This window comes from Mustela lutreola, chromosome 12 (assembly GCF_030435805.1).
Source record: "Mustela lutreola isolate mMusLut2 chromosome 12, mMusLut2.pri, whole genome shotgun sequence".
Classification (NCBI taxonomy): domain Eukaryota; kingdom Metazoa; phylum Chordata; class Mammalia; order Carnivora; family Mustelidae; genus Mustela; species Mustela lutreola.
In genome coordinates this window covers 4,053,294-4,076,035 of record NC_081301.1, presented here as the reverse complement: position 1 = coordinate 4,076,035, position 22,742 = coordinate 4,053,294, and the positions used below count along the sequence as shown (strand labels likewise).

At 52.1% G+C, this 22,742-nt stretch overlaps 1 protein-coding gene across 6 annotated transcripts in view; it reads right to left on the bottom strand.

The window, feature by feature from the left end:
• Positions 1 to 9,744: 9,744 nt before the first annotated feature.
• SETX (senataxin) overlaps positions 9,745 to 22,742 on the bottom strand; it is an 86,132-nt gene continuing 73,134 nt past the window's right edge. For 2 of the 6 annotated variants that reach the window (XM_059143279.1, XM_059143280.1), the window contains 4 exons: positions 21,319 to 21,483; positions 16,958 to 17,056; positions 15,830 to 15,917; positions 9,745 to 12,754 (listed from right to left, as the gene is read on the bottom strand). In XM_059143279.1, the coding sequence (XP_058999262.1) occupies positions 12,011 to 12,754; positions 15,830 to 15,917; positions 16,958 to 17,056; positions 21,319 to 21,483 (1,096 nt within the window). In that variant the 3' untranslated portion in view covers positions 9,745 to 12,010. Of the gene's footprint in view, positions 12,755 to 15,829; positions 15,918 to 16,957; positions 17,057 to 20,448; positions 20,663 to 21,318; positions 21,484 to 22,742 lie in introns of those variants that run through there. The other 4 variants (XR_009346606.1, XM_059143281.1, XR_009346607.1 and 1 more) reach the window with 4 other exon arrangements.

Here is a 22,742-nt window from a genome sequence, read left to right as displayed (position 1 = left end):
AATCCCGGCCAGGAAGCTGGGAAGTGGGCTTTGTCAGCATGACCAGGTGACTGAGGACAGCGCGAGCATCCAGAAGTGTCCTGCTCAGAGAGCTCAGGCACAGCACAAAAGCCGGCTCCGGGGAGTTTAGGCAGAAAAGATTACTTGAAGGCACGTGTCCTGTGGGCCCAGAGGCTTCCGGGGACCCTGCCCGAGCCCCAGGTCTGCCAGGTACGCCCAGCCTTGTGCCCCGCATTTCCCATTCCACCCACGGAGATGGTCTCTCCTCCGCAGCCGGCGGAAAGGTGCAAAGAAACAAAGACCATCGGGCACAGAGAGGGTAAGGCACGCGGCCCAGAGCCACGCAGCCAGGAAGAAACAGCGCCTGGGGTGCAAATCCAGACTCTCTGGTGCAGAGCCAAGATTTTCACCCTGACCTGCACACGGCCACCTTTTCCCTCTATTTTATTTGACCTTTTAAAACAATAATGGCCTGGCCCTGAATATCAAAGGGGGTGTTTGACAGTGAAAAAGAAATGCAGGGGCGCCTGGGTGGCTCAGTGGGTTAAGCCTCTGCCTTCGGCTCAGGTCATGATCTCAGGGTCCTGGGATCGAGCCCCGCATCAGTCTCTCTGGTCATCGAGGAGCCTCCTTCCCCCCCTCTCTCTGCCTGCTTCTCTGCCTCTCTGTCTGTCAAATAAATAAATAAAGTCTAAAAAAAAAAGCAAGCAGGCAATGCAAAAGCACATCCTTTCATTCTCTGCTTCCACCTGCTGCTGTCTTCCCCACCCAGAACTGGGTGATCTCGGGCAGGTTACTCACTCTCTCGGCTGTGCAATGGGGGTGTTACACTAGTAAAACTAGTACCAGCATCTCAGGCCATTGGGGGGAATTCAGCAAGTTGAGACCGTGCTTAGAACAGCGCATGGCACCGCTGTCCCTGCCCAGGTCCCCTCTTTCCCCCCGACCCCAACAGACCTGCGAGGGGCGCGTCACTCTGCCCTTCTCCCGATCTCTTTATATCCGAGTGCCTTCAGTGCCAGGCGCCGGGGCCTGTGGAATCAGGCCGACACCCTGGCCCCGGTCCCAGCTCTGGCCGGGGCCCAGCGACAGCCCCCCCATCCTCACGGTCATGTCCAGAACCAAGGCACTGAGTATGCAGGGGAGGGTCCCGCTCAGGGGCCCAGGGTCTGAACCAGCAGACTGTGAGGGCTGACGGCGCAGGGAAAGGGCAGGGAGGGACCCTGGAGATAGCGATGGGGAAGGTCTCCCATCCTGATTCCCCCGGGGACAAAGAAAGTCTGAGATGAGCTTGAAACCTTTTGTATCACGAGGTACGGAGGGGCTCGGAAGAGGAAAAGGACGTGGAGATCACTGGAGTGGAGTGAGAAAAGTGACAGCAGCGGATGTTTACACTCTGTGGTTTTTGTTTTAAGGAAACCCTCCGTCCCCATCCACATTCAAAAAGGGGAGGTGGGGCCGCCTGGGTGGCTCAGTGGGTTAAAGCCTCTGCCTTCGGCTCAGGTCATGATCTCAGGGTCCTGGGATGGAGCCCGGCATCGGCATCCGGCTCTCTGCTCAGCAGGGAGCCTGCTTCCCTCTCTCTCTGCCTGCTTCTCTGCCTACTTGTGATCTCTCTCTGTCAAATAATATTTAACCAATTGGGTGCCTGGGTAGCTCAGTCGGTTGAGTGTCTGCCTTTGGCTCAGGTCATGATCCTGGGGTCCTGGGATCGAGTCCTACATCGGGCTCCCTGCTCAGTGGGAAGTCTGCTTCTCCTGTCTCTGCCCTGTTCATGCTCTCTCTCTCACTCTCTCTCTCCGATAATGAATTTTTTTTTTAAAGATTTTATTTATTTATTTGACAGAGAGAAATTACAAGTACACTGAGAGGCAGGCAGAGAGAGAGAGAGAAGGAAGCAGGCTCCCTGCCGAGCAGAGAGCCCGATGCGGGACTCGATCCCAGGACCCTGAGATCATGACCTGAGCCGAAGGCAGCGGCTTAACCCACTGAGCCACCCAGGCGCCCCGATAATGAATTTTTTAAAAAATAAAAATAAATATTTAACCCGACTCTAATCACAAGGAAACGATCGGACAAATCTAGATTCTGGGGTATTCTAAAAGCTACCTAGCGTTTAATTGTCAAAAATGTCTGTACCATGACAGACTGACACAAAATAAAATTTACAAAGGAGTGGAACGTTTTACACACAGGAGGCTGAAGAGACTGGGCAACTAAATGCAGTGTGTGATCCTTGATTGGATTCGGAATTAAAGTCTTTTTTAAAAACTCAGCAATAAAGGACGCTTTAGGATAACGGCAGAAATGTGAACACAAATCAGATGATTACATCCGATTTCGGTAACTGCTGTTACTGTGTTTTTAAAGGTCCTTATTCCTTGGAAATACGTTCTCCAGTATTTAGAAGTGAGATATCATGATTATCACAACACATTTTGACACTGATTTGAGAAAACCAAACGCAGAGACAAATGAACGAACAAGGAAGCGTCACGTGATAAGTGTCGGAACCTGCGGAACCTGCGTGCTTTCCGTCTTTGTTGAATTTAGATCTTCGTTGCACTATTTTAACTTTCTTTTACATTTAAAAATTTCAGGACAAGAAGTTGAATGAAAACGATAAAAAAATTTTTTTAAAGATCTTATTTATTTATTTGACAGAGAGAGAGAGAGACAGCCGGAGAGGGAACACAAGCAGGGGAAGAGGGAGAGAGAGAAGCAGGCTTTCCACCCCCCCCAAGCAGGGAGCCTGATGCGGGGCTTGATCTCAGGATCCTGGGACCATGACCAGAGCCGAAGGCAGACGCTTAACAAATGAGCCACCCAGGCGCCCTGAAAAACGATAAAATTTTTAAAATAAACTTGTTAATAAAGGTGCATTGTGAGAAGCGGGAAATACAACTGTATTCCTTCCTCATGCCATACATTAAAATAAACTCAAGAGGTTAAAGGCGAAGTAACGTTTTGAAAGCTTTAGGAGACTGATAAATTCAACCACATTACAATAAAAATCTTCTGTACCGTGAAAGACAAGAGGAAAAAAGCACAAGCCGTGACCGAGACAAGATACTGGAAACGCATACAGAGATAATGGATTAACATGGAAAATACAAGAATTTCTAACAACAACAACAACAAATCAAGGGAGAAAACGAACAGCCCAAGAAACCGAGGAGAGGAGGCCCAGAGCAAACCCCGGAGGAGGGAAAGAAAATGGTCAGCAAACCTGAGACCCACCCCACGGCAATGCAGGAAATACAAAGTTTACCCCCATCGGATTAGCAAAGAAGCTTTTAAAAAATTCTGGTAGCACCGAGTGTTTGTGAGGACGTGGGGCATCGAGCTGTCCCATGCACTGTTGGCGGGAGTGTCCGTCAGCGGACCGTTTAGTCTCCTGTGCCTTCGCCCGGCAGTCCCTCGGCTCCGCGCCGCCCGGAGAAAATCCAGCCCCGGGGACCGGAGCGTGCGTGCGGGGTGACCGCGGCAGTACCGGACAGTGAGCGAGTAGCGGGAGAACCCGGCTGCGCGCCACAGGAGCCCAGCTAGCGGCTTGCAGGGCAGCCCCGCCCTGGGAGAGCAGCTCGAGGTGGCCCTGGGTGACCGGGAGGGGCCCCTCGGCCGCGACACGACTGACCCTTCGCACCGGATCGTTCTGCCGCGGTGGTGTCTTTGCACACCAGGCGGCGTCAGGCTGCACGCTTGGCTCGCGACAGACGCAAGTGGCGCCCACCCATCCCCAAATTGCACCCCCCCCCCCCACCGAGAACCCCTCAACCGGAGCTGCGTGCGTCCCCACGGAGAGACCCTAAAAGACACATCACAGGAGAGAGGCGGCACCATATCCTTCATAAAAACGCTGAAACATCCCAAACAAACGCATCTCCGTTCCCCAGATGAGGCTCGGGTGGGGGGCACGTGGCCCGAAGTCCCCCGCTAGAGCCAGAGTGGGGCCGCAAGCCCCGTGGCAACGCGCGTGTGCCACTCGGGTAAGTCAGCCCCTACCTAGGTTTGTATGCGGGGTTTTCCCCGTGCCCCTGGCCGTCTTCCCCGATGACGCAATGCATCCACGGTCAGCGCCGCGCTGCTCGATGCCTCTCTACCTCTGCGGACACGGGCAGGGGCCCTGGTCCATAAAGGGCCCCAGGTCAAACCGGCTTTGAGAACGACCCCTACAGATGGGCGGTTTCCGCCCCTTTCCCGGAGTCCCTCGTGCAAATAACATTTATCGCTGCGCACCACGGCGCGGGGGCGTCTCTGAGGGAAAACCTGCTCCCCCACCTGCGAGCTCCTCCCGGCTCTGCCCGGCTGGTTGCCTCTTGCTCTGCGTGCGCCGAGGCCGCAGGGCGGCAGCGCGGGTCACTGTCCCCACCGCCCACCCGGAGCTGGAGCCGAGCTGGGGGTCAGATCCCCAGGCGGGTCCCCTCCGCGGGCCCCAGGGAGCGTGGAGCGGGCCAACAGCGCCGCCCTGCCGGTGGCAAGTTCCTTCGCATTAGGGCAGCTGGGGCGCACCTGGCACGTGCACCTGGCACGGCGCGGGTCCCTGCTGTTCCTGGAGTGCAGCCCACATGGCGCAATCCTGGCTGGGGAGGGCTGCGCGTGTCCCCCGTAGCGCAGCTGCCCCTCTGGCCATCCATGCGCCAGCCCCGGCAGTGCCCCCACTCTGGGGGTCCTGGGTGGGAAGGCTCCGAGACCTGGTGGCTGTGGCCTGAGGGGACCCCAAGAGCCCTGGGGGCGGTGAGCACCTGTGCAGGGCAGCCAAGGACCCGGAGCCCATCGCGGGGAAGTGGCTCACAAGGAGTGAGGAAAATACTGCTAACACAGCCTTTCTCGAAAGCTCTGGGTGGCTCAGTCGGTTAAGCAGCTGCCTTTGGCTCAGGTCATGATCCCAGGATCCTGGGATCGAGTCCCGCATCCGTCTCCTTGTTCGCCCAGGAGCCTGCTCTCTCTTTCCCTCTGCCTGCCACTCTGCCAGCTTGTGCTCTCTCTCTGTGTGTCAAATAAATACAATCTTTTTTAAAAAGTTAATTTTATTATAAAAATAATTCACACTCATTGTACAAGAAATAGAAAAAAAATTTTTTAAAAACATATATCTGTAATAAACTTGCATTTACTCCCTGGACTAGTTGGGCACAGAGGGTTTCTAGGGCGGTGGAACCATCCTGTGTGACACTGGAATGGCCCACGGGTGTCATCACACGATCTCCAGACCCTTGGAATGCAGGTGAGTGAACCCTTATGCAAACCATGGACGCAGGGCCCGCAGCAGATGTGCCCTCCGGAGAGGGCGGGAGGCGGTGGGGAGGCTGGTGTGGGGGGAGAAGGATCTTCAGACAAAACTCTGTACCTTCCTCTCCTCTTTATGTGAACCTAAAATGCTCTATCAAATAAAACTTATTTTAAAAACCCCAACTACCTAGTCCTTGTTAAACATACTGGAAAATTGTCTTTTTAGGGTTTCTTTTTCCCTATTAAAAAAAATTTGTGCGTTGTATGTACACATGCATGCACACACACACAGAGAAGAAAAATAAAACCGCCCCTTACCATGATATTGTGAAGCTTTTCCAGGTCAAGAAAAATGACTGAAGGGCTGCTTGGGTGGCTCCGTCGTTAAGTTTCTGCCTTCGGCTCAGGTCACGGTCCCAGGGTCCTGGGATCGAGCCCCACATCGGCCTCCCTGCTGAGCGGGAAGCCTGCTTGTCCCTCTCTCTCTGCCGGACACTGTGTTCCCTCTCTCGCTGTGTCTCTTTCTGTCAAGTAAATTATTTAAAAAAAGAAGAAAAAAATGACTGAAATGTACACCGGGGGCTGTCACCACGCGCCGGAGGTGCCGTCATTAGCCACGCCCCTGCTGATGGGCAGCACGTGGTGGCTCGGGCTGAGGGCCAGTCTCTAAGCCCCAAGATTACTTGGGAGGAGAGTGCCGGCTACGGGGGTTCCGATCAAGGCATTTAAGTTCTTGAAAACCTTCCATGGCTCCCTATTGCCCTTAGAGTAAGGCTTGGCTGCTCGCCCGCTGAAAAAAAAGTTTTTTCGGCCAGTCCCTCCGCCTGACTGCGAGCTCCCGCCGCTGGGTTCCCGCGCTCTTCAGTGGGGCTCCTGGAATGTCAGCTTCTGCCCCATGTATCAGCTCTCAGCCTTCCCTGCCTCCCTGAGCTGGAATGCTGCTGACTTTGCACGGCATAACGCCGTGTGTCTTCTTTCTAGCTCATTCTTTTTTGGGGAAAAGCACTGACTTGGGCGGGGGGGGGGACTTGGGCCCACATTTAGGTCACACGGGTTCTGTGTCAGGAATTCCAGTGTAGCTCAGCTCAGTGGTTCTGATTTGGGGACTTTCATGAGGTGGCCATCAGGGCATCCGCTAGGCCTGTACCATCCGAAGGCCTGACTGCGGCTGGAGGGTCCACTTCCAAGATGGCGCCCTCGTTGCCCACGTCGATGCCGCTGGCTGTTGGCACAAGGAGGTTCCTCCCCATGAGGACCTTTCCCCATGGAGATTCTTGAGTGTCTTCACAGCAAGGAGCTGGCCTCCCCCGAGCAGGAGATCCAAGAGAGAGCACGCACCCCTGCAGGCCCGTGTTCCCCCCATACCCAGCTGCTCCCACAGTCAGCCCTCCTCAGCGCAGGAGGGACGAGCCACTCTGCTACTGGGAGGGACCAGAGCTCTCCGTGTCTGGGAGTTCGGTTAAGCAGAATTCCTGTCAGAAATCAACACCGGGGGCACCTGGGTGGCTCAGTGGGTTAAAGCCTCTGCAGCCTCTGCCTTCAGCTCGGGTCATGATCTCAGGGTCCTGGGATTGAGCCCCACATTGGGCTCCCTGCTCAGCGGGGAGCCTGCTTGCTCCTCTCTCTCTGCCTGCCCCTCTGCCTACTTGTGATCTCTGTCTGTCAAATAACTAAATAAATAATCTTTTTAAAAAATCAACATCAGGTATTATCTCCTGGACTTGGCCTTCCATGGCTGAGGCGGTCGTGTTCAAGCCTCGGGCTGGAGCTCGGAGTCCACCGGCGGCGGTTAGGGGAGGAGGGGGGAGGGGGAGGGGAGAGCGAGGGCACGCTGGAAGCCGTGAGCTGGACTGGAGCCCGTCCGCCTGCCCGCGTGGCTGGAGACGAGGGTTGTCCCCCAGGAGAAGCTGGGTCCCTCTGTCCTAGAGCCGGACAGTCTCCCGGCCCAGGCGCTGGAGAAGCCGACCAGAGGCTGTGGCTTTTCTCGCCTCCGGTGTCACGCGGGGTCTCCCGTCCCCGTCCGAAAGCAAACCTGCAGCGAGTTCTGCCCACCCAAGCCAACAACGCGCGGACTGCCGTGGAACGATGTTTGTGTCCCCCTCTGCCCGTTCCCACGTCGACATTCTGCCCCCCAAGCGATGGTGACAGGAGGTGACGCCTGTGGCAGGTGATTAGGTCATGCGGATAGAACCTCACGAGTGGCGTCTGTGTCCTCATGAAGAGAGGCCCCAGAGAGCTCCCTCGCACCTTCCACCATGTGAGGACACGGCGGGACAAGGCCGTCACCAGACACGGCGTCCGCTGGTGCCGCCACCTGGGACTCCCGGCCTCCGGAGCGGGCCGAGGACGTTCGGAAGGCGCCCGGTCCCTGGGATTTCGTTGCAGCAGCCCGAATGCGCGGGGACAGAAACCTACCGCGCGCTTAGCCTCTTCCTCCCCAGAACCCCGGGGCTGGGGGCCTGATTTTGGAACCTACTGGTGAAAAGAATCAGAAAAAGAACTCAAACCCCAATTTCCACGTTCAGGTCTAGTGACGGCCCTGGAGGCTGCCGGTGGCCAGGGCGGAGCTAGGCCGAGCTGCCCCCGTCCGGTCAACACCGAGTCCTTCTCAGGTCTGTGTGCGTGGGGCCAGCCTGGCCCTTTGTCCTGCTGGCACCTACCGTAGGGGTCAGGAGCAAGGGCTTTCCGGTCACCGGACCGTAGCTCCGCTAGTTCTCAGCTGCAGCACCCTGGGCACGTCCCCACAGGGACAACGGCGGCTCTGGTGTCAGCGCTTGGTGGGAAAGCTCCGGTTATCACAAAGGGGAGTGCACTTGCCCAGTGGACTTGGCCATGAGTGACTTCGACCCCACATGCAGCCCCGGCGCCGGGGTCCCCTCGCCTAAACAACAGCCACATGGCCTTCCTGGCCGGACCAGTACCAGACTGGCTGCCTTCTCGAGCCCTCGTGGGCCACGAGGACTCCCTCCGGATGTCCTCCCTTCTAACAGCCCGGAGTCCCCCGAGCGGTTTTCCGTTCTCCCCGCCCCACCCCACCCCCTCCGCTGTCCTTGGGGACTGTCATCTGAGCGAAAGCAAAGGCCCCCTGATGGCCTTTCGTGGTGGGCTTGGCCCTATCTGGGGCTCCTGGGAGAGACAATGCGTTGAGGGAGGCAGACGTGACCCCCACGGGCCCGAGGGCTGCTCCTCACTCCTGACCCCGCGAAGCCAGGCTGCTCCGCAGAATCCCCTGCGAGGGAGTTTAAGAGTTTCAAAAAAAAAGAGAAAGGAACAGAACAGGCAGCGAGTGCTGGGCCCTGGACCCCTTATGTCAGAAACCCCCGGGCAGAGCCCAGGAGTGGAACTCTTCCAGAGCTCCCCGGGTGACTCTGAAGCGGGTCCCCAGGTTGAAAATGACACGATGGAACACTGAAATTAAAAAAATAAACACAAATCTAAGAAAATGACACGCTAACACCTCTCTTTGCGGGGACGCGGCTGCAGCACAAAGGTGGCCCCGTCCGCCCGCACAGCCCAGCTTGAGCGCCCGGGAGCAGGGCCCCCGCGGACCGCCCGGCGGGCCTCCAGCACCCCATCTGTCTACAGATACCATTTATGCCCCTTGACATGGCAGATGCCTCCGTACAGGCCAGGGTGGATGACAGACGGGTCCCCTGAGAACACAAAGTGCTGCCGTGCGTGGCACAACGCGTAAATTCTGCGTAAGCCGAAGTTCAGTTTCAGCTTCCTCCCTGAATTATTTATTCCTCAAACAATGAATGGCGACCCCAGGGAGGTGGCGGGGACTGCGTGGGTGTCGAGCAGGAGGACCTTTAAAAATCCCTGCCACAGATGGCGACGGTAATGAACTCCATGGACGAAATGGCCATCGGATCCCTGGTCTCACTCCTGCCCCCATCACTTCACCCTCCCAGGGACTTGCTCGGCATCTGGAACGAGCAAGCGGCCCTCCGCCAGGAGCCTGGCCGAGTCCCACATCGCACCTGCAGCCATGGCTCGTAGGACGCGCGCCCCACCTCTGTGGGCGCCGGCAGTCACCCCAACTTGGACGTCTGCACCCGTCTTGCCTCTGGAAGCTCCACTTGCGCCCGCCCGGCCTCCCCGACCCTCCCCAGCCTCCGCCTAGAGGAGGAGCGTCTTTTTCTATCGGGCCAAGCTCCCAAAAAGGACTGGCCACCAGGGCTGGTGGTGAGACACCTTGTGGCCTCAGAGATGACACTCCATCACCCCAAGAGCTTGGAAGGGGCAGCAGGGGGGCTGGAGAACAGACCTGAATAAAGCAAATCCCGGCCACGTGCTTCCTCCGGACAGACCACGTGGCGGCGGAGCCTGCTGCTGAGCGCACGGACCCTGAATCCCACCTCATTGAGGCCGGTTTTCTGGTGTCGATTTCACCAGTTTCTCTTAAAATGGACCTTTTCACAAAGAGGGCTACTGTTTCCTACCTCCCAGCTGTGAACTCAGAGCACGGAAAGAGTCAAAGCAGCAGCAAAAAATTATCATCTGCGCAACTAATTTTAGAAAATAGTTTAGTACAGTTTTGTTATAAAATCCATTTACAGGAGTTACTCATATGTACTTATCACATTTGCTCCTGGTGATACATGAAAACATAGAACCAAATAAACCAGCACATAAATTCAAGGAAAAGTATACACAGAGCAGCAAAACAAGCTTTTAAGCGGAACATCCTCCTGGCGGGAGAAGGACTACGGAGACAGGCCATGTGCTGCGGCGCCGCGGCGGAGGACGGAGCAGAGCCTGTTCCTCCCTCTGCAAGGACGACGACCCCCACTCGCGCGGGGACAGCCGCGTGTGAGACACTTTGTGCCAACATTTTCTTACCAACTGGATAAACAAACAGTGTCAAGTGCAGCGTCCGGCAGGCTGTGCTCGTGGGGCAAGGCCAGCAGGACACAGGCTCCTACGGGGGAGCGCGGGGAACCAGCAGATGGGACACGGTGTGTGAGGACAGGCTCAGCGAGGACCTTGGTCCGAGCCTGGCAGCGAAGTCCACAGCCTGGGGATGGAACTCTCTAAATGGAGTTTAGACCCTTTGAACTGCTAACACCAAGAATTTGCTCAAGTGGAGTAATAGGAAAAGTCCATCAAAGTAACAAAGACGTTTCTGGCCAAAGGCACAAGCAGGAAGCTCACAGAGGCCTCCTCTGGCCAGGGTGCGGCTCGCCCTGCACTCACGCTGGCCGGGGACCCGCCCTCTGCGGGCACACAGGGACAGGGTGACCGTGGGGCCGGAGCGTGTGCTCCCTGAGGGCCGGGGGTGCCCACTCGACGTCACCAGGTGTCCGGACCCCCGTCGGGGCGATGTGGGTAATGAAGAAGCAGAATGTGTACACTTTTGACAAACATTTAAAGCTTTTAATAACAAGCTTCAGTAGAATTTGACACAAAGCCCTCTGCCTAAAAGCAGCTGGGAAAATTTCGAACGGTGCCCACCCATCTTCGCGATGCTGCCCTCCCCAGATCCACTGATGGGCGGCACAGCCTTCCCCACAAACCACTACTTCCGACAAGCGCCATCTGTGGCTACAACCTACTCTCGTGTCTGTGTGTGTTTGGAAAGCTGGACTTCGCCACGACAGACCCCTCACCCCCGACCCTGTGCACACACTCAAACGTCCCCTTCCCCAGGGCACCACGTTCCACGGCACAAGCCCCTCTAACAGATGACCCTGCAACAGTGGTGTCTTTTCATCAAGCAGCACAGTCTCCAAAGATCACAGGAAACCTGTCAACTCTCTCCCTGGTCCCAACTTCCCCTGTCTGCACTTCCCTTCAGCCTTCTCCCTGGAAGGGCAGTTTCTTTCCCACCTACAGTATTCTATCTGGCCGGCCCTCCTGGGTCCTAGGCTGCCGGGTCAATGACCAGGTCCCCTGGGCAGACGTCTAACATGCAGCTCCCCAGGGTCCCCCGCGGGGCTCCCGACCCAGCAACCACGGGACCTGTCACCCACCAGCTATGGGACACCCACACTACGCTGGACGCATCTGAATGGTGGGTCAAGAATTATTCTTTCGGTTCGCCTTCGTCTATTTCAAGGGGAACTCGAATTTCAGCTCGAAAACCACGTGCTGCCTGGAGCAGGCTGGCCTCGGCAGGGCGGGGTACTACCCTGGGCCAAGGAGCCTAATCAGAAAACATCCAGCGTCCGCAGATCTGCACCTAACACGACTTAGCTGCCCACAGGCTCCCCCAGGAGAGGACACTGGTTTTCTGAACGAGAACCGGAGCCCTCTGGCCCACCGCTTGAACCCGGCCTCCTCCAGAGCCTGCGCTGTGCACACGTCTGAAAAGGGCCTGGCCTCCTCCTCCTGCGTTTTTTTTTTTTTTTTTGGTGAATATAAAGTTTGTTCTCTTGAAAGTGAACAACATTTTAAGCAGGAGAAAGAAAAGCGGTCTACTAGATTAAATTTTAAAACGATTTGTTATTTGCTATACAAATAGACATTTCAACTTCTACAACACCCACCCCGTCTGACCCCTTATCTTAGAACAAGGGATCAACATTCGAAGTCTCCGACTTCAAGGACAATACTGCAGACACACAAAGGCCCTCGAAAGCGTCTGCAACTGAGCTACGGCAGATGACCGCGAGGCCCGGAGGTCAGGGTGCACTTTCCGTGCTTCCCAATGGCACGCAAACTCCTTTAAGGAAAAAAAAAACAAACAAACAACATCTCATCTGGACATCCCGTGAGCTGGTCATCTTAAGCCTGCCATGGCGCGGCGGCGGCCAGTCTGAGCCACGTGGCCTTCCTAGGAAAGTCTCCTTCTCTTGGAGCTGCCGTCCTCCCTCTCCAGGCCCCTCCTGTCCCAGCCCGGGTTCCTCTTCGAGCGGTAGCTCTCCGGGCTCCACGTCTCTTGGTCCCCCTCACTGAAAGCTCGCGTCTCTCTCCTGGAGCCGAGCCCTTCTTCCCAGTCACATCTTCTTTTACTCGCGGAGACCTCGGTCCCAGCAGCTGCAGGGTCACAGTGTGCCTGAGGTTTGTGGTTGTTCAGAGCGGCCCCCCTGGCAGTGGACTGCTGAGCGCCTCCCACATCCTGGGGACTCCCGGGGAAGCCTGGCTCCCCCGAGGGCGGTGTCGCCCCGGGATGCTGGGGGCTTGAAGGCTGCGGATCCCTGAGGCACGGCCCTCTGGTTTCAGGGTCCAGGCCCAGCCTCCTAAGCAGTCTTGGGTCCCGAAGCCGGTCCTGGATAAGGGGCCTTTCAGGGTCCTTTGCCGTGACGGGACCAGCAGACTCCCTGGAATCTGAGGGCGTGTGGTAGAGAGACGTGATGGACGTCTTGGCAAGCTCGCTGTCCAGCCTGCTGCTGGGCAAGCCGCCCAGGGGTCTGGACGCCTCCGGGGCGACGGCGGGGGGGTGTGTCGCGCTTCTCTGCAGCACTGGCTTCAGCTTCAGGATCTTGGCCGCGTCGTGCCTGTAGTTCCTGTCACACGTCTTGATGATGGCGCCCCGCTTCTGGGCATCCTGGATCAGGTGGTTCCAGTGCTGGTTCTCCTGGAAACAGAGGAGGGAGAAACAATCACACGCCCAGAATACTCAGAGGCTTGGGAAGTGTGAGTTTCTGCTCTCATTTCTGAGTAGCAACAAATATACTTCGCGAACAGATTCTCAAGAATCCATTAAAGAAAAAGTAAGTTCAAATACAGAATCACGAAGCCATGTTATCAGAAAAGAGCACCGGTCACGGCCTGGGACAAAGAATGTCCGCCATTTCACCACGTGGCTCTCAGTTCGTGTGCTGGATGGAGCAGACACAGGACAGCTCTGTCACCCCAGGAAGTTCCCCCGGACACTTGACCTAGAGTCCTGCCTCTCTCTCAAAAGGCTAACACTGTGGAGCAGGAAGGCTTGGTTTCAGAGAGCCCTAACTTTTGTGGGGTGTGAGTGTGACTATTCTAGAAAGAGTCCCACAGCCTTCACTCAATTCCCAAAGGCCTCCCAGACTCCAAAGGGCTAAACCGTCTTCATCCATGGAGACAACCATTCCACAGAACTTTCCCACGGTCTGGTCTCTTTTCCGGAGGAACTTAAGTCGTGAAAGCAAGCCGGAGGAGAAGGAAGCCCGACTGCACTGATCGCTCCTCTCCTCCCGCCGGACTCTCCTCAGCAATAACCCGCTTCACAACCATCAGAACGTGCGCCTCTTTAGAAGGAAGACAACAGCGGCCCTCGTGGAGCCTCCTGCCCTAGTCAAAAAACTAGGTGAGGGTAGCAGTCCTTACTTGTGGCATGACCTTGGTCAAGTTAACCTCTCTGAGCCTGTTTCCTCATCTGTAAAATGGGCATAACGTTTTAGCTAACTCTAAAATGCACATTGTTTTCACATTTTACCATTTCTTGATTTGGGGCACCCCCTGGCCAGGCAGCACTTTCTAAGTAGCTAATCCTGGAGGAACTCATGGCTCGGCAACAGCAACTCCTTGACTTTCAGCCAATAAACCACTTAAAGAACGAGTCCCAGCACGCCTAAAAACCCACCCACAGCACCTTCTGATGAGACACGAAAGTAGCAGCACTACTACCGGGGAGAACGGAGACCAGGAGTTGGAAGAGAAGCCCAGAGACCATGGGGAGGCACCCTTAGGAAATACGGAGTTTCCAAGGCTTCTGCCGGCGCAGGGAACAGCCTGTGGCGGGAACAAGGACACGTGTGACTGTGACCTGGGGAACGATTCTGGAGCACTAGACTCCGAAAGTGAAGTCCTTTCAGGAGTTCTGCGGCCTACTCCTCCTGTTTGTACTTTCTCTTTTACATATGAACAAGGGCGACAGGATAAAAGTCTGTCTTGTCAAAACAAGCCTAGAAAAGTTCTTTAAATAAATATAAAAATTCTACGTGAAAGTTAAGTATCACAGTTTAATAGTAGTACATAAAATAATGATTCCTCTCATAATGGCTTCTTGGATCGGATGGACTGGGATTCTGTGAGGGCAAAAGGTTTGCATACAATGCACACGCAGAGGCCCGGGAAGCACCAGAGAGTCCACGGGAGCACTCCCGGGCCTGGGGCTCGGGCCTCTTCCTCACTCTGGAGCGCAGCAGAGCATCTCCCCCCCCCCCCCCCAGGCTGAAGCGTGGCTGTGCCGTGAAGCAGATGGCCTCGCTGCTATTTTTGCCAAATCTACAGCACCTCAACCTGGTGTTTAATCCGAGCCGAGGATCATAAAAACAGTTTTGGGAATGGGCTGTTACTCTTGGTTTCTCAGAGGAAATCAAGTGTCTTCACCACTGACTCCATTTCTATAAGGGAAACTGGGGTAAGAATTTGAAAAAACAAAACAAACCAGCCCAAGGGATACACTGGGAGTTTTCCTATTGTTCAGGGTGCAGACGCCCCAGCTCCCTGCCTGCTCCTGGGGGCTACCCCGCCCCGACTCCGTCCTGCACAGTCACGACCTGCCCATCCCCAGTCTCTCCACGGGGCACGATGCGGCTGCCAGGGCACAAGCAGACTCCTGGGTGCCCGAGGGGGCAGTGAAAACAGGGGTGCCCAGGAAGTCTCCTTCAATCAGGGTGTCGCTAGGAGACACACAGCTCTATCTTTTAACTTTCAGGATAAAACATTACCAAAATTCAACTGTGTAAAAAAATAATTCGAACGGGTTCATCAACTGATGAGAAACCACTTTTTAACACTTAGATCCTCATGGTACAAGGGAAAACAATTCTATAAAAAGTCGGACCAGGAGTCCAATTGTTTCCAATGGATTCATTTTTTACAATATCAGTATTTGTAATATACTCAAAATCTTAAACAATACTTAAACTTACCATAACAAATTTTTGATATCAACTTAAAAATAGGTGGTATGCAGCTTTTAAAGAGTCCTTCAAGGGGGCACACAAACTACAGAAATTGAAGACCACAGATGTAGGGAAAAACGGAATGAGAAAGACTGTGTTTGAACTCCCTCTGGTGGTACATACCAGAAAACACGGGGAAAACTAGCTGAAAAAATCCAATGCATTAGCTCCGCTCCTCTACTATCATAACCACTGACTTTGTGAGACACAAAAATGGGAAGAATTCAAAGCTAACGATCGCTAGCGAGGGAAGCAGCAAACACCCGCGCCGGTGAGCTGTGCTATCACCAACGGAGGCCGCACTCTTGGTCGGATGCGAACCCACCCCGCCTCCCCCCACCCAAGCGACACAGAGCACGCAGCAAGCTCCCAGTGCCAAGACAGAAAAGATCCAAGCTCCCTCGAGCTGGCGTTAAGCTGGGCCAGTAACAGCCACAGCAGCTGACTGTCCGCTGAGTGCCAGCAACTGTGCTAGCACTTTCCACATGTGGGTGGCTTTACAGAGCTCAACAGTCCTAGGACAGAGACGTATTTTTTTTTTAAATTGTGGAGAGTGTGGGCCTCGGACTGGGACAGGGTGAGTGGTTTACATCTGCGAAAGCTCCAGGCAGAAGCTGCTGAAGGACAGGGCAGCCAGGGGAAGCAGCTCACTGTTCTGTAACCCGCATCAATTCCGCACTCATGGAAAATAGAGACAAAAGCTCAACCCAGTATCAGTCACGCTGGGCGAGCTCCAGAGCACTCTGCTCCCAGAATGCACCTACCATGAGGGTCCTTAAGTGTCCAAGGATGAAGAGGCTGTACTTGGCTCGTGTGATGGTGACGTTCAGTCTCTGCAAACTTGCCAGAAACCTAAGTGACAAAAGCAAAGTTACTTCCTGCCGCAGAGTGACTTAGCATGAGTGCGGGGACACAGACGCTGCTTCAGACGACTGTCCTGGGGCTCCTTCTCCTCCTTTAACAGTGCATCACTTTCTCCCTCTTCCCAACACAGGGTCCCTGGCAAAGCAGCCATTCCCGTTAAAACCTGGAAACGAAAAGCCTGGAGCTTTCCTTCCAAGTGATGCATCCGTCTGCCAATCTTGTGTTCTGCCTTGGAGGAGATACTGGGAAGTTTAAAGGTGGCGTTCTTAAGCTCTAGAGATGTCCTAAAAATACGCTACTAGTCAGTTATTCGAAATCTGTGTGAGGATCAGTAAAGTGCTGTGGAGGCAGAGCAGAAGCACGCACATATCAGGAAAAGGTACCACCAGATCTGAGGAGGGCTCGGAGACAACAGAACTGCTGTGTCAAGAAGGCGACTGTTCTGCTCCACGGGACGCCCCAGAGATGCCAGGGCCCCACCTGTCCATGCAGACTCTCCGAACGGGCGGAGGGAACTCACGTCACTATTTCCTTTAAGAGCAGGGAAACACATTTCTAAACTGCGAATTTCACCCATTCCTCGAGAGCAGGAAAAAGCAGCCACACGAGTGTCCGGGCTCTGGAACTTGGAGTCTCCTGTCTGTCACTTGCTACAGTGTCCTTGACATCTTCAGTGAGTAAACGGACAGGAGCTAAGGTTTACAAACTTAGCAAAGCACAAAAACACAGGGAAGATGAAAAGCCCCTCCGTGACAGATCGTGGAGAGGACAGGCCGACTACCCCGAGCCAAGAGATGGTCACTCTTAGGAAGTGAAGGAACAGACTGCCCTTGGAGGCAGGTGACAGACAAGGTCCAAGAGAAGCAGACGTGACAGCGGATCAACTCTACAAGTGAAACAAGAACGTTTCATGATGTGACACAAGTTTCTAACAAAGGAAAATACTGCAACGAGTGGTATTCCCCAGCAGCAATCGGAAACAGATGGGACTCGAGATCACAGACAAGTGAAGAGCCGGTGACACTCACCCAATTGAGCCCTGCACGGTATTTGCTCGGACACACGTGACAATGACACAATCCTTCTGCCGGCCCTGGAACCCATCCACGGTATCTACTTCTGCTGGCCTATTTATAGAACACAAACATGCTTATTGGAAACCGCTAGAATACTTACTAAACATGCATATTTATACAGTGGCATTTTTCAGCTTTTTCACTCGATCTTTTAGCAGAATGTAATTCATGTAACCTACAGGTCACCACTCTTGAGTGGAGCATTTGGTGGTTTCTCGTACACCCGCTGGGCCATGCAAACATCACCCCCGGGTACTTTTGCAGTTCTTCCGCCTGGACCTACTAGCAGTTAGTCTCGATTTTTCCCTCTCTCCAGGCCTGGCATCTACGACAGACAGACTTCGTGTCTGGAAATGTCGTATGAATGGAACCGTACATATGTGGCCTTTCCTGCTTGGCTTCTTTGACTTAGACCATGCTCAGGGCTCCTCCCTGCCGTGGCGTGGAACGGCCCCGCACTCCTCTCAGGGCTGCGTACTTGACTCACAGATGCCCCATGGTTTATTTACGCACTTACAGCAGACGGACATCTGGGCTGTTTTCCCTTTGTTAGCGTTATGAACAACGTTGCTGCAACACTCACGTCTGAGCTTCTGCGCAAACGTTTTTTCAGTTTTTTCAGGGATATACCTCAAAAATACAGGTATTCTAGGCTTCACTTTTTTTTTTTTTTTTTTTTTTTTGAGAAACGGAGAAAGCATGCATGTGAACGATAGGGGAGTGGGAGAGGGAGAGAAAAGAATCCCAAACAGGCTTCACGCCCAGCACAGAGCCTGACACGGGGCTTGATCCCACAACCCTGAGACCAGGCCCAGCCCAAGCTGAAATCAAGAGGACACTTGACAGAGCCACCCAGGTGCCCCTATGCTTTATTCTTTGAGGAACTGCCAAAATGTTTTCCACCGTGATCTACCATTTTAACTTCTCACCAGCAATGCAAAAGGGTTCCAATTTCTCAACATCCTTGCCTCAACCTGTCCCTCACTGGCTGGCTTTTTATTCGTTGTTCAGACGGGTGAAAAGGGATCTCACTGTGCTTTTGATCTGCATCTCCCTAATGACAAACGATGTGGAACATCTTTTCACATACTTGTTGACCATTTGTTGACAACCTACTTTTGAGAAATGCTATTCGAATCCTTTGCCCATTAAAAAAAGTAGACTATTTAACTTTTTGAGTTGTGTGAGTTCTTTATATAATTCAAATGCATGATTTGCAAGTACAGATTTTCCTTGACCTAGGATGGCGTTACATCCCAATAAACCCACCATGAGTTTAAAAACATCCTAAGCTGAAAATGTAATTTATTACACTTAACCTACAGAACACTGGCTTGGCCTGGCAGACCTCAGATAGGCTCTGAATGCTTACATCAGCCTACAGTTCGGCAAAGCCTGTTTGTAAGTCATGTGACTGCTCTGGAACCAGGACAGAATGGCTGTCAGTGTTATCAGATGCGCCCTCTTGACTGCGGTGCTGACCGGGAGCAGTGGCCGCTACTGCCCAACAGCACGAGAGAGGATCGTGCTGCCTGCCACCGGCTGGGGAAAAGATTCAGATTTGAAATCTGCAGTAGAGCTTCTACTCAATGTGTACTGCTTTGCCACCATCATGAAGTTGGAAAATTCTAAGTCAAACCATGGTTATTCAGGAACTATGCGTCTATTTTCCCATTCTGGGGGCTGTCTTCTCCCTTTTTTGATGGTGTACTTTGACATGCACAAGTTTCTAAATTTTTATGAAGCCCAGTTTATCTATTTTTCCTTTGGTAACTCGTGCTTGGGTGTCATGCTGAGAAACTGCTGTCTCATCTGAGGTCAGACAGGTTTATAGCTCTGAACTTTATAATTTTACGCTTAGATTCAGTGCTCTAACCCACTCTGAGTTCATACACTGTATGCTGTGGGACAGGAGTCAAAATTCATTCTCACAGCATCTGGGTTAAGCTGGGTTAACCTCAGCCGGTTAGGCTTCCCACTCTTGATCTCGGCATGAGCAGGTCATGATCTCAGGGTGGTGAGATGGAGCCCGTGTCTGGTTCTGCGCTGGGCATGGAGCCTCCTTTAATTTAAGATTCTCCTTCTCTCTCCCTCGCCCCTCCTTCACCCCACTTGCACACTATTAAAAAAAAAAAATTCATGGGGCGCCTGGGTGGCTCAGTGGGTTGGGCCGCTGCCTTCGGCTCAGGTCATGATCTCGGGGTCCTGGGATCGAGTCCCGCATCGGGCTCTCTGCTCAGCGGGGAGCCTGTTTCCCTCTCTCTCTCTCTCTGCCTGCCTCTCCATCTACTTGTGATTTCTCTCTGTCAAATAAATAAATAAATAAATAAAAAATCTTAAAAAAAAAAAAAAAAATTTATAAAAAAAAAAAATTCATTCTCTTGCATATGGAGATCTAGTTGGCCCAGCACCATTTAAAAAAAGACTATTCTTTCCCAAATGAATGGTCTTGGCACCCTTGTTGGAAAGCACCTGGCCATTAATGAATGGGTTTCTTTCTGAACTGGCAATTCTAGTCTACTGGTTTATAGGCCTATCCTTAGGACAGCACCAGTCCTGATAACCAGCTCTGCCAGTAAGTTCAGAAAGAGCAAAGTGTGAACCCTCCAACATGTAGTTCTTTTTCATGATATTTGGGGTATCTTGCATTTCCACATGAATTTTAGGTTAAGCTTGTCCATTTCTGTAAAACAGGCAGCTGGGTTCTGCCAGAGACAACACTGACTCTGTAGGATCAATCACTCTGGGGAGTGCTGCCCCCTTAACATCAGGAAGTCTTCCGAACCACAGACAAGACTGTCTTTCCATTTACCTCAGTGTTCTTTAATTTCCTTCAACAACGTTTTGTATTTTTTGATGTTTTATACACCTTTACTACATTCATTCCTACTTTGTTCATTTTGATGCCATTACAAACGATTGTTTTTTAAATTTCCTTTTCAGATTGCTCGTTGCTACTGTAATACAAATATAACTAATCTCTGTATACTGATCTTCATCCTACAAGTTGGCTGAACTCATTAAAAATGAATAGTTTATGTGGTTTTTTATATAAAATGTCCTGCCAACTATGAGAAAGGGTAGTTTGACTTCTTTTATAATATGGGTGCCTTTAATTTCTTTTCTTGCTCGATTATCCTGCTTAGAACCTCTAATACCGTGCTGCCCAGCAATGGTGAGAGCAGGTGTCATTCCTGATCCTGGGGTGACAGGATTCAGCTTCACCATCAAGTAGGTTAGCTGGGGATTTTTCATAGATTCCTTTTACTAGGTTGAGAAAGTTCTTTTCTATTCCTAGTCTGTTGAATGTTTTCATCATGAAAGGTGTTGGATTTCATCAAATGCTCTTCCTATATCTACTCAGATGATCATGTGGGTTTTCTCCCATTATTCTATTAATAACGGTGTGTCACACGAGTGATTTTTTTGTATATTGAACCAACCTTGCATTCCTGAGATAATCCCACTATGGTCTTGGTGTATTATCCTTTTAATATGCTGCTGAATTCAGTTCCCAATATTTTGTTGAGGATTTTTAACATCCATATTCATAAAGGATACTGGCCTGTAGTTTCTCTCTTCTTGTGATGTCTTTCCATGGCTCTGGTATGGTAATATTGGCCTCATAAAAGGAGTGAGAAAGTCTTCCCTCCTCTTCTATGTTTTGGAAAAGTTTGAGAAGGATTGGTGTTAATTCTGATCTTAATGTTTGGTAGAATTCACCTGGTCCTGGGTTTTCCTTTGTTGGAAAAGTGTTTGATTACTAACTCCATCTCTTTACTTTGTACAGGTCTGTTCAAATTTTCTAATTTTTCTAGAGCCAATTTTGGTAGCTTGTGTGTTCCTAAGTTAAGAAATTTTTGAATTAATCAATTTCCAATAATTAATCTTTGATTTTACTGTTGAGGTAAGGAGGAGACAAAAACATGAGCTTCACCCTGTACATAAAGGCATGAAAAGGATTAAATACTTTATTCTAAGTGAAAGTGTTACTTTGTAAATCTTACTAGAATGAGAATTCAGATTAACAAGTCACGGAACTAAAGGAAAAGGCTGAGGGTTTCTCAGTCGGGTCCACTGCCAATGGTGGTGAGGACACTGCGACCAGCAGGAGGTACTCTGGCGATGGCTGGTCTGCAGGGCCAGGAGTGTGAGTGTTCCCTACCCAGCATGACCAAAGCCTTGAGTCTCCCCCTGCTGTATCACCACGGCCTAAGACCATTTCCTAGAGTTAGGTTTCCTTTGATCCCCTCCTTCTTCTTTTTAATTCAACAGAAAAACTGGAAATATCTGTAAAAATAGAGATGCCTCACCCTTTTCTATCAAATTCTTTGTCCAAATCCTTCTGAATCATCGTCTTCTGAGCCTTGTAATGGGTTATTATGCCAATGTTCCGGAAAGTAACATCCCTTCTTTTGTCTTTAATAAGTTTAATTATTTCCATTACCAGTTTTATTTCTTGAACATTTACATATGAGCTAAATAAGATGAAAAAAAACAAAACAAAACACATCAAAACTAATAGCAGTCCAACTGCTAGCTTCAGTCCTACTTTCTTTTCCGTTACAGTGAAGGGCAGGCAGGTTAAGTTTCACCTTTATTCAGTCATCAGCGGCTCAAAGAAGCTGTTATAATGACCATTAATACTGCACATGTGCAGACCTATAACCACCCAGTGAAACAGAAGATGTAAGAAAGAAAAGATTCTGAAATCAACCGAAGGTCACTCACCGTTCTCATTTGTTGTAACAGGGATAGCAACAGTAAGAACAAAAGCATTTACGATAACGCAGATATGAATGATCAACAGCTAAAACTAAGAAATTTACTATCTTCCACACACTGAAAAAAGTGCTTTAGTCATGTATCTTCCTTAATTCCCCACCGCTGGCTGTGCAAACCACGTACCACACAGCCGAGGTGTGATGCCGTCCACACCATCTGAACGAGACACGGCCCCTAGAGAACAACATGGAATCCTGCAGTGGGCTTGCCTCCTTACTGGCCTCGTCCTGCTCTCCCTACCCACCTCCTGAACTACAGGGACCCCTTCACTACCGCTCTAGGAGCTACATGCACTGCACCTGAGGCCACCTTACTGGTCTCACTTCAAGGGCCTTTAATACCCACAATCTTAACTTCCGACTTAAGTTTAAGTCTATAGAAAATCCTGTTGGGGTGCCTGGGTGGCTCAGTCATTAAGCATCAGCCTTCAGCTCAGGTGACAATCCCAGGGTCCTGGGATCGAGCCCTGTGTTGGGCTCCCTGCTCTGCGGGAAGCCTGCTTCTTCCTCTCCCACTCCCTCTCTCATTATCCTGTCAGATAAATAAATAAATAAAATCGTAACCCCCCCCCCACCATTAGCCAGCTAGCTCTTCCACCCCTGAAGTCTAATTTACTTTCCTTGGTCACCTCTCAGGTGAACCCTCCTCTGTGACCCTCCCCCCTACAGCGCTTAGGATCAACCGCTTCTCTGTGTCCCTAACTTCTTCACTCCATGTCTTCTCCCCACACCCCGGTAGCTCAACTAATACATAACCCTTCCTGAGGAAGGGTTTTATCAATAAGGCACAGAGCACTCAGTGCCCCCTGTATTTCCCTGTACTCCATGCTGGGACCTGCGCTAACCACTTTTTCTCGTGCCCCACAAACCAAATGAGTATGTTTCCTTATTCACAATCCCACATATCAGGTACTGGGTGCCCTGGGTCTCCCACCTTCATTCAAACGGGTCTA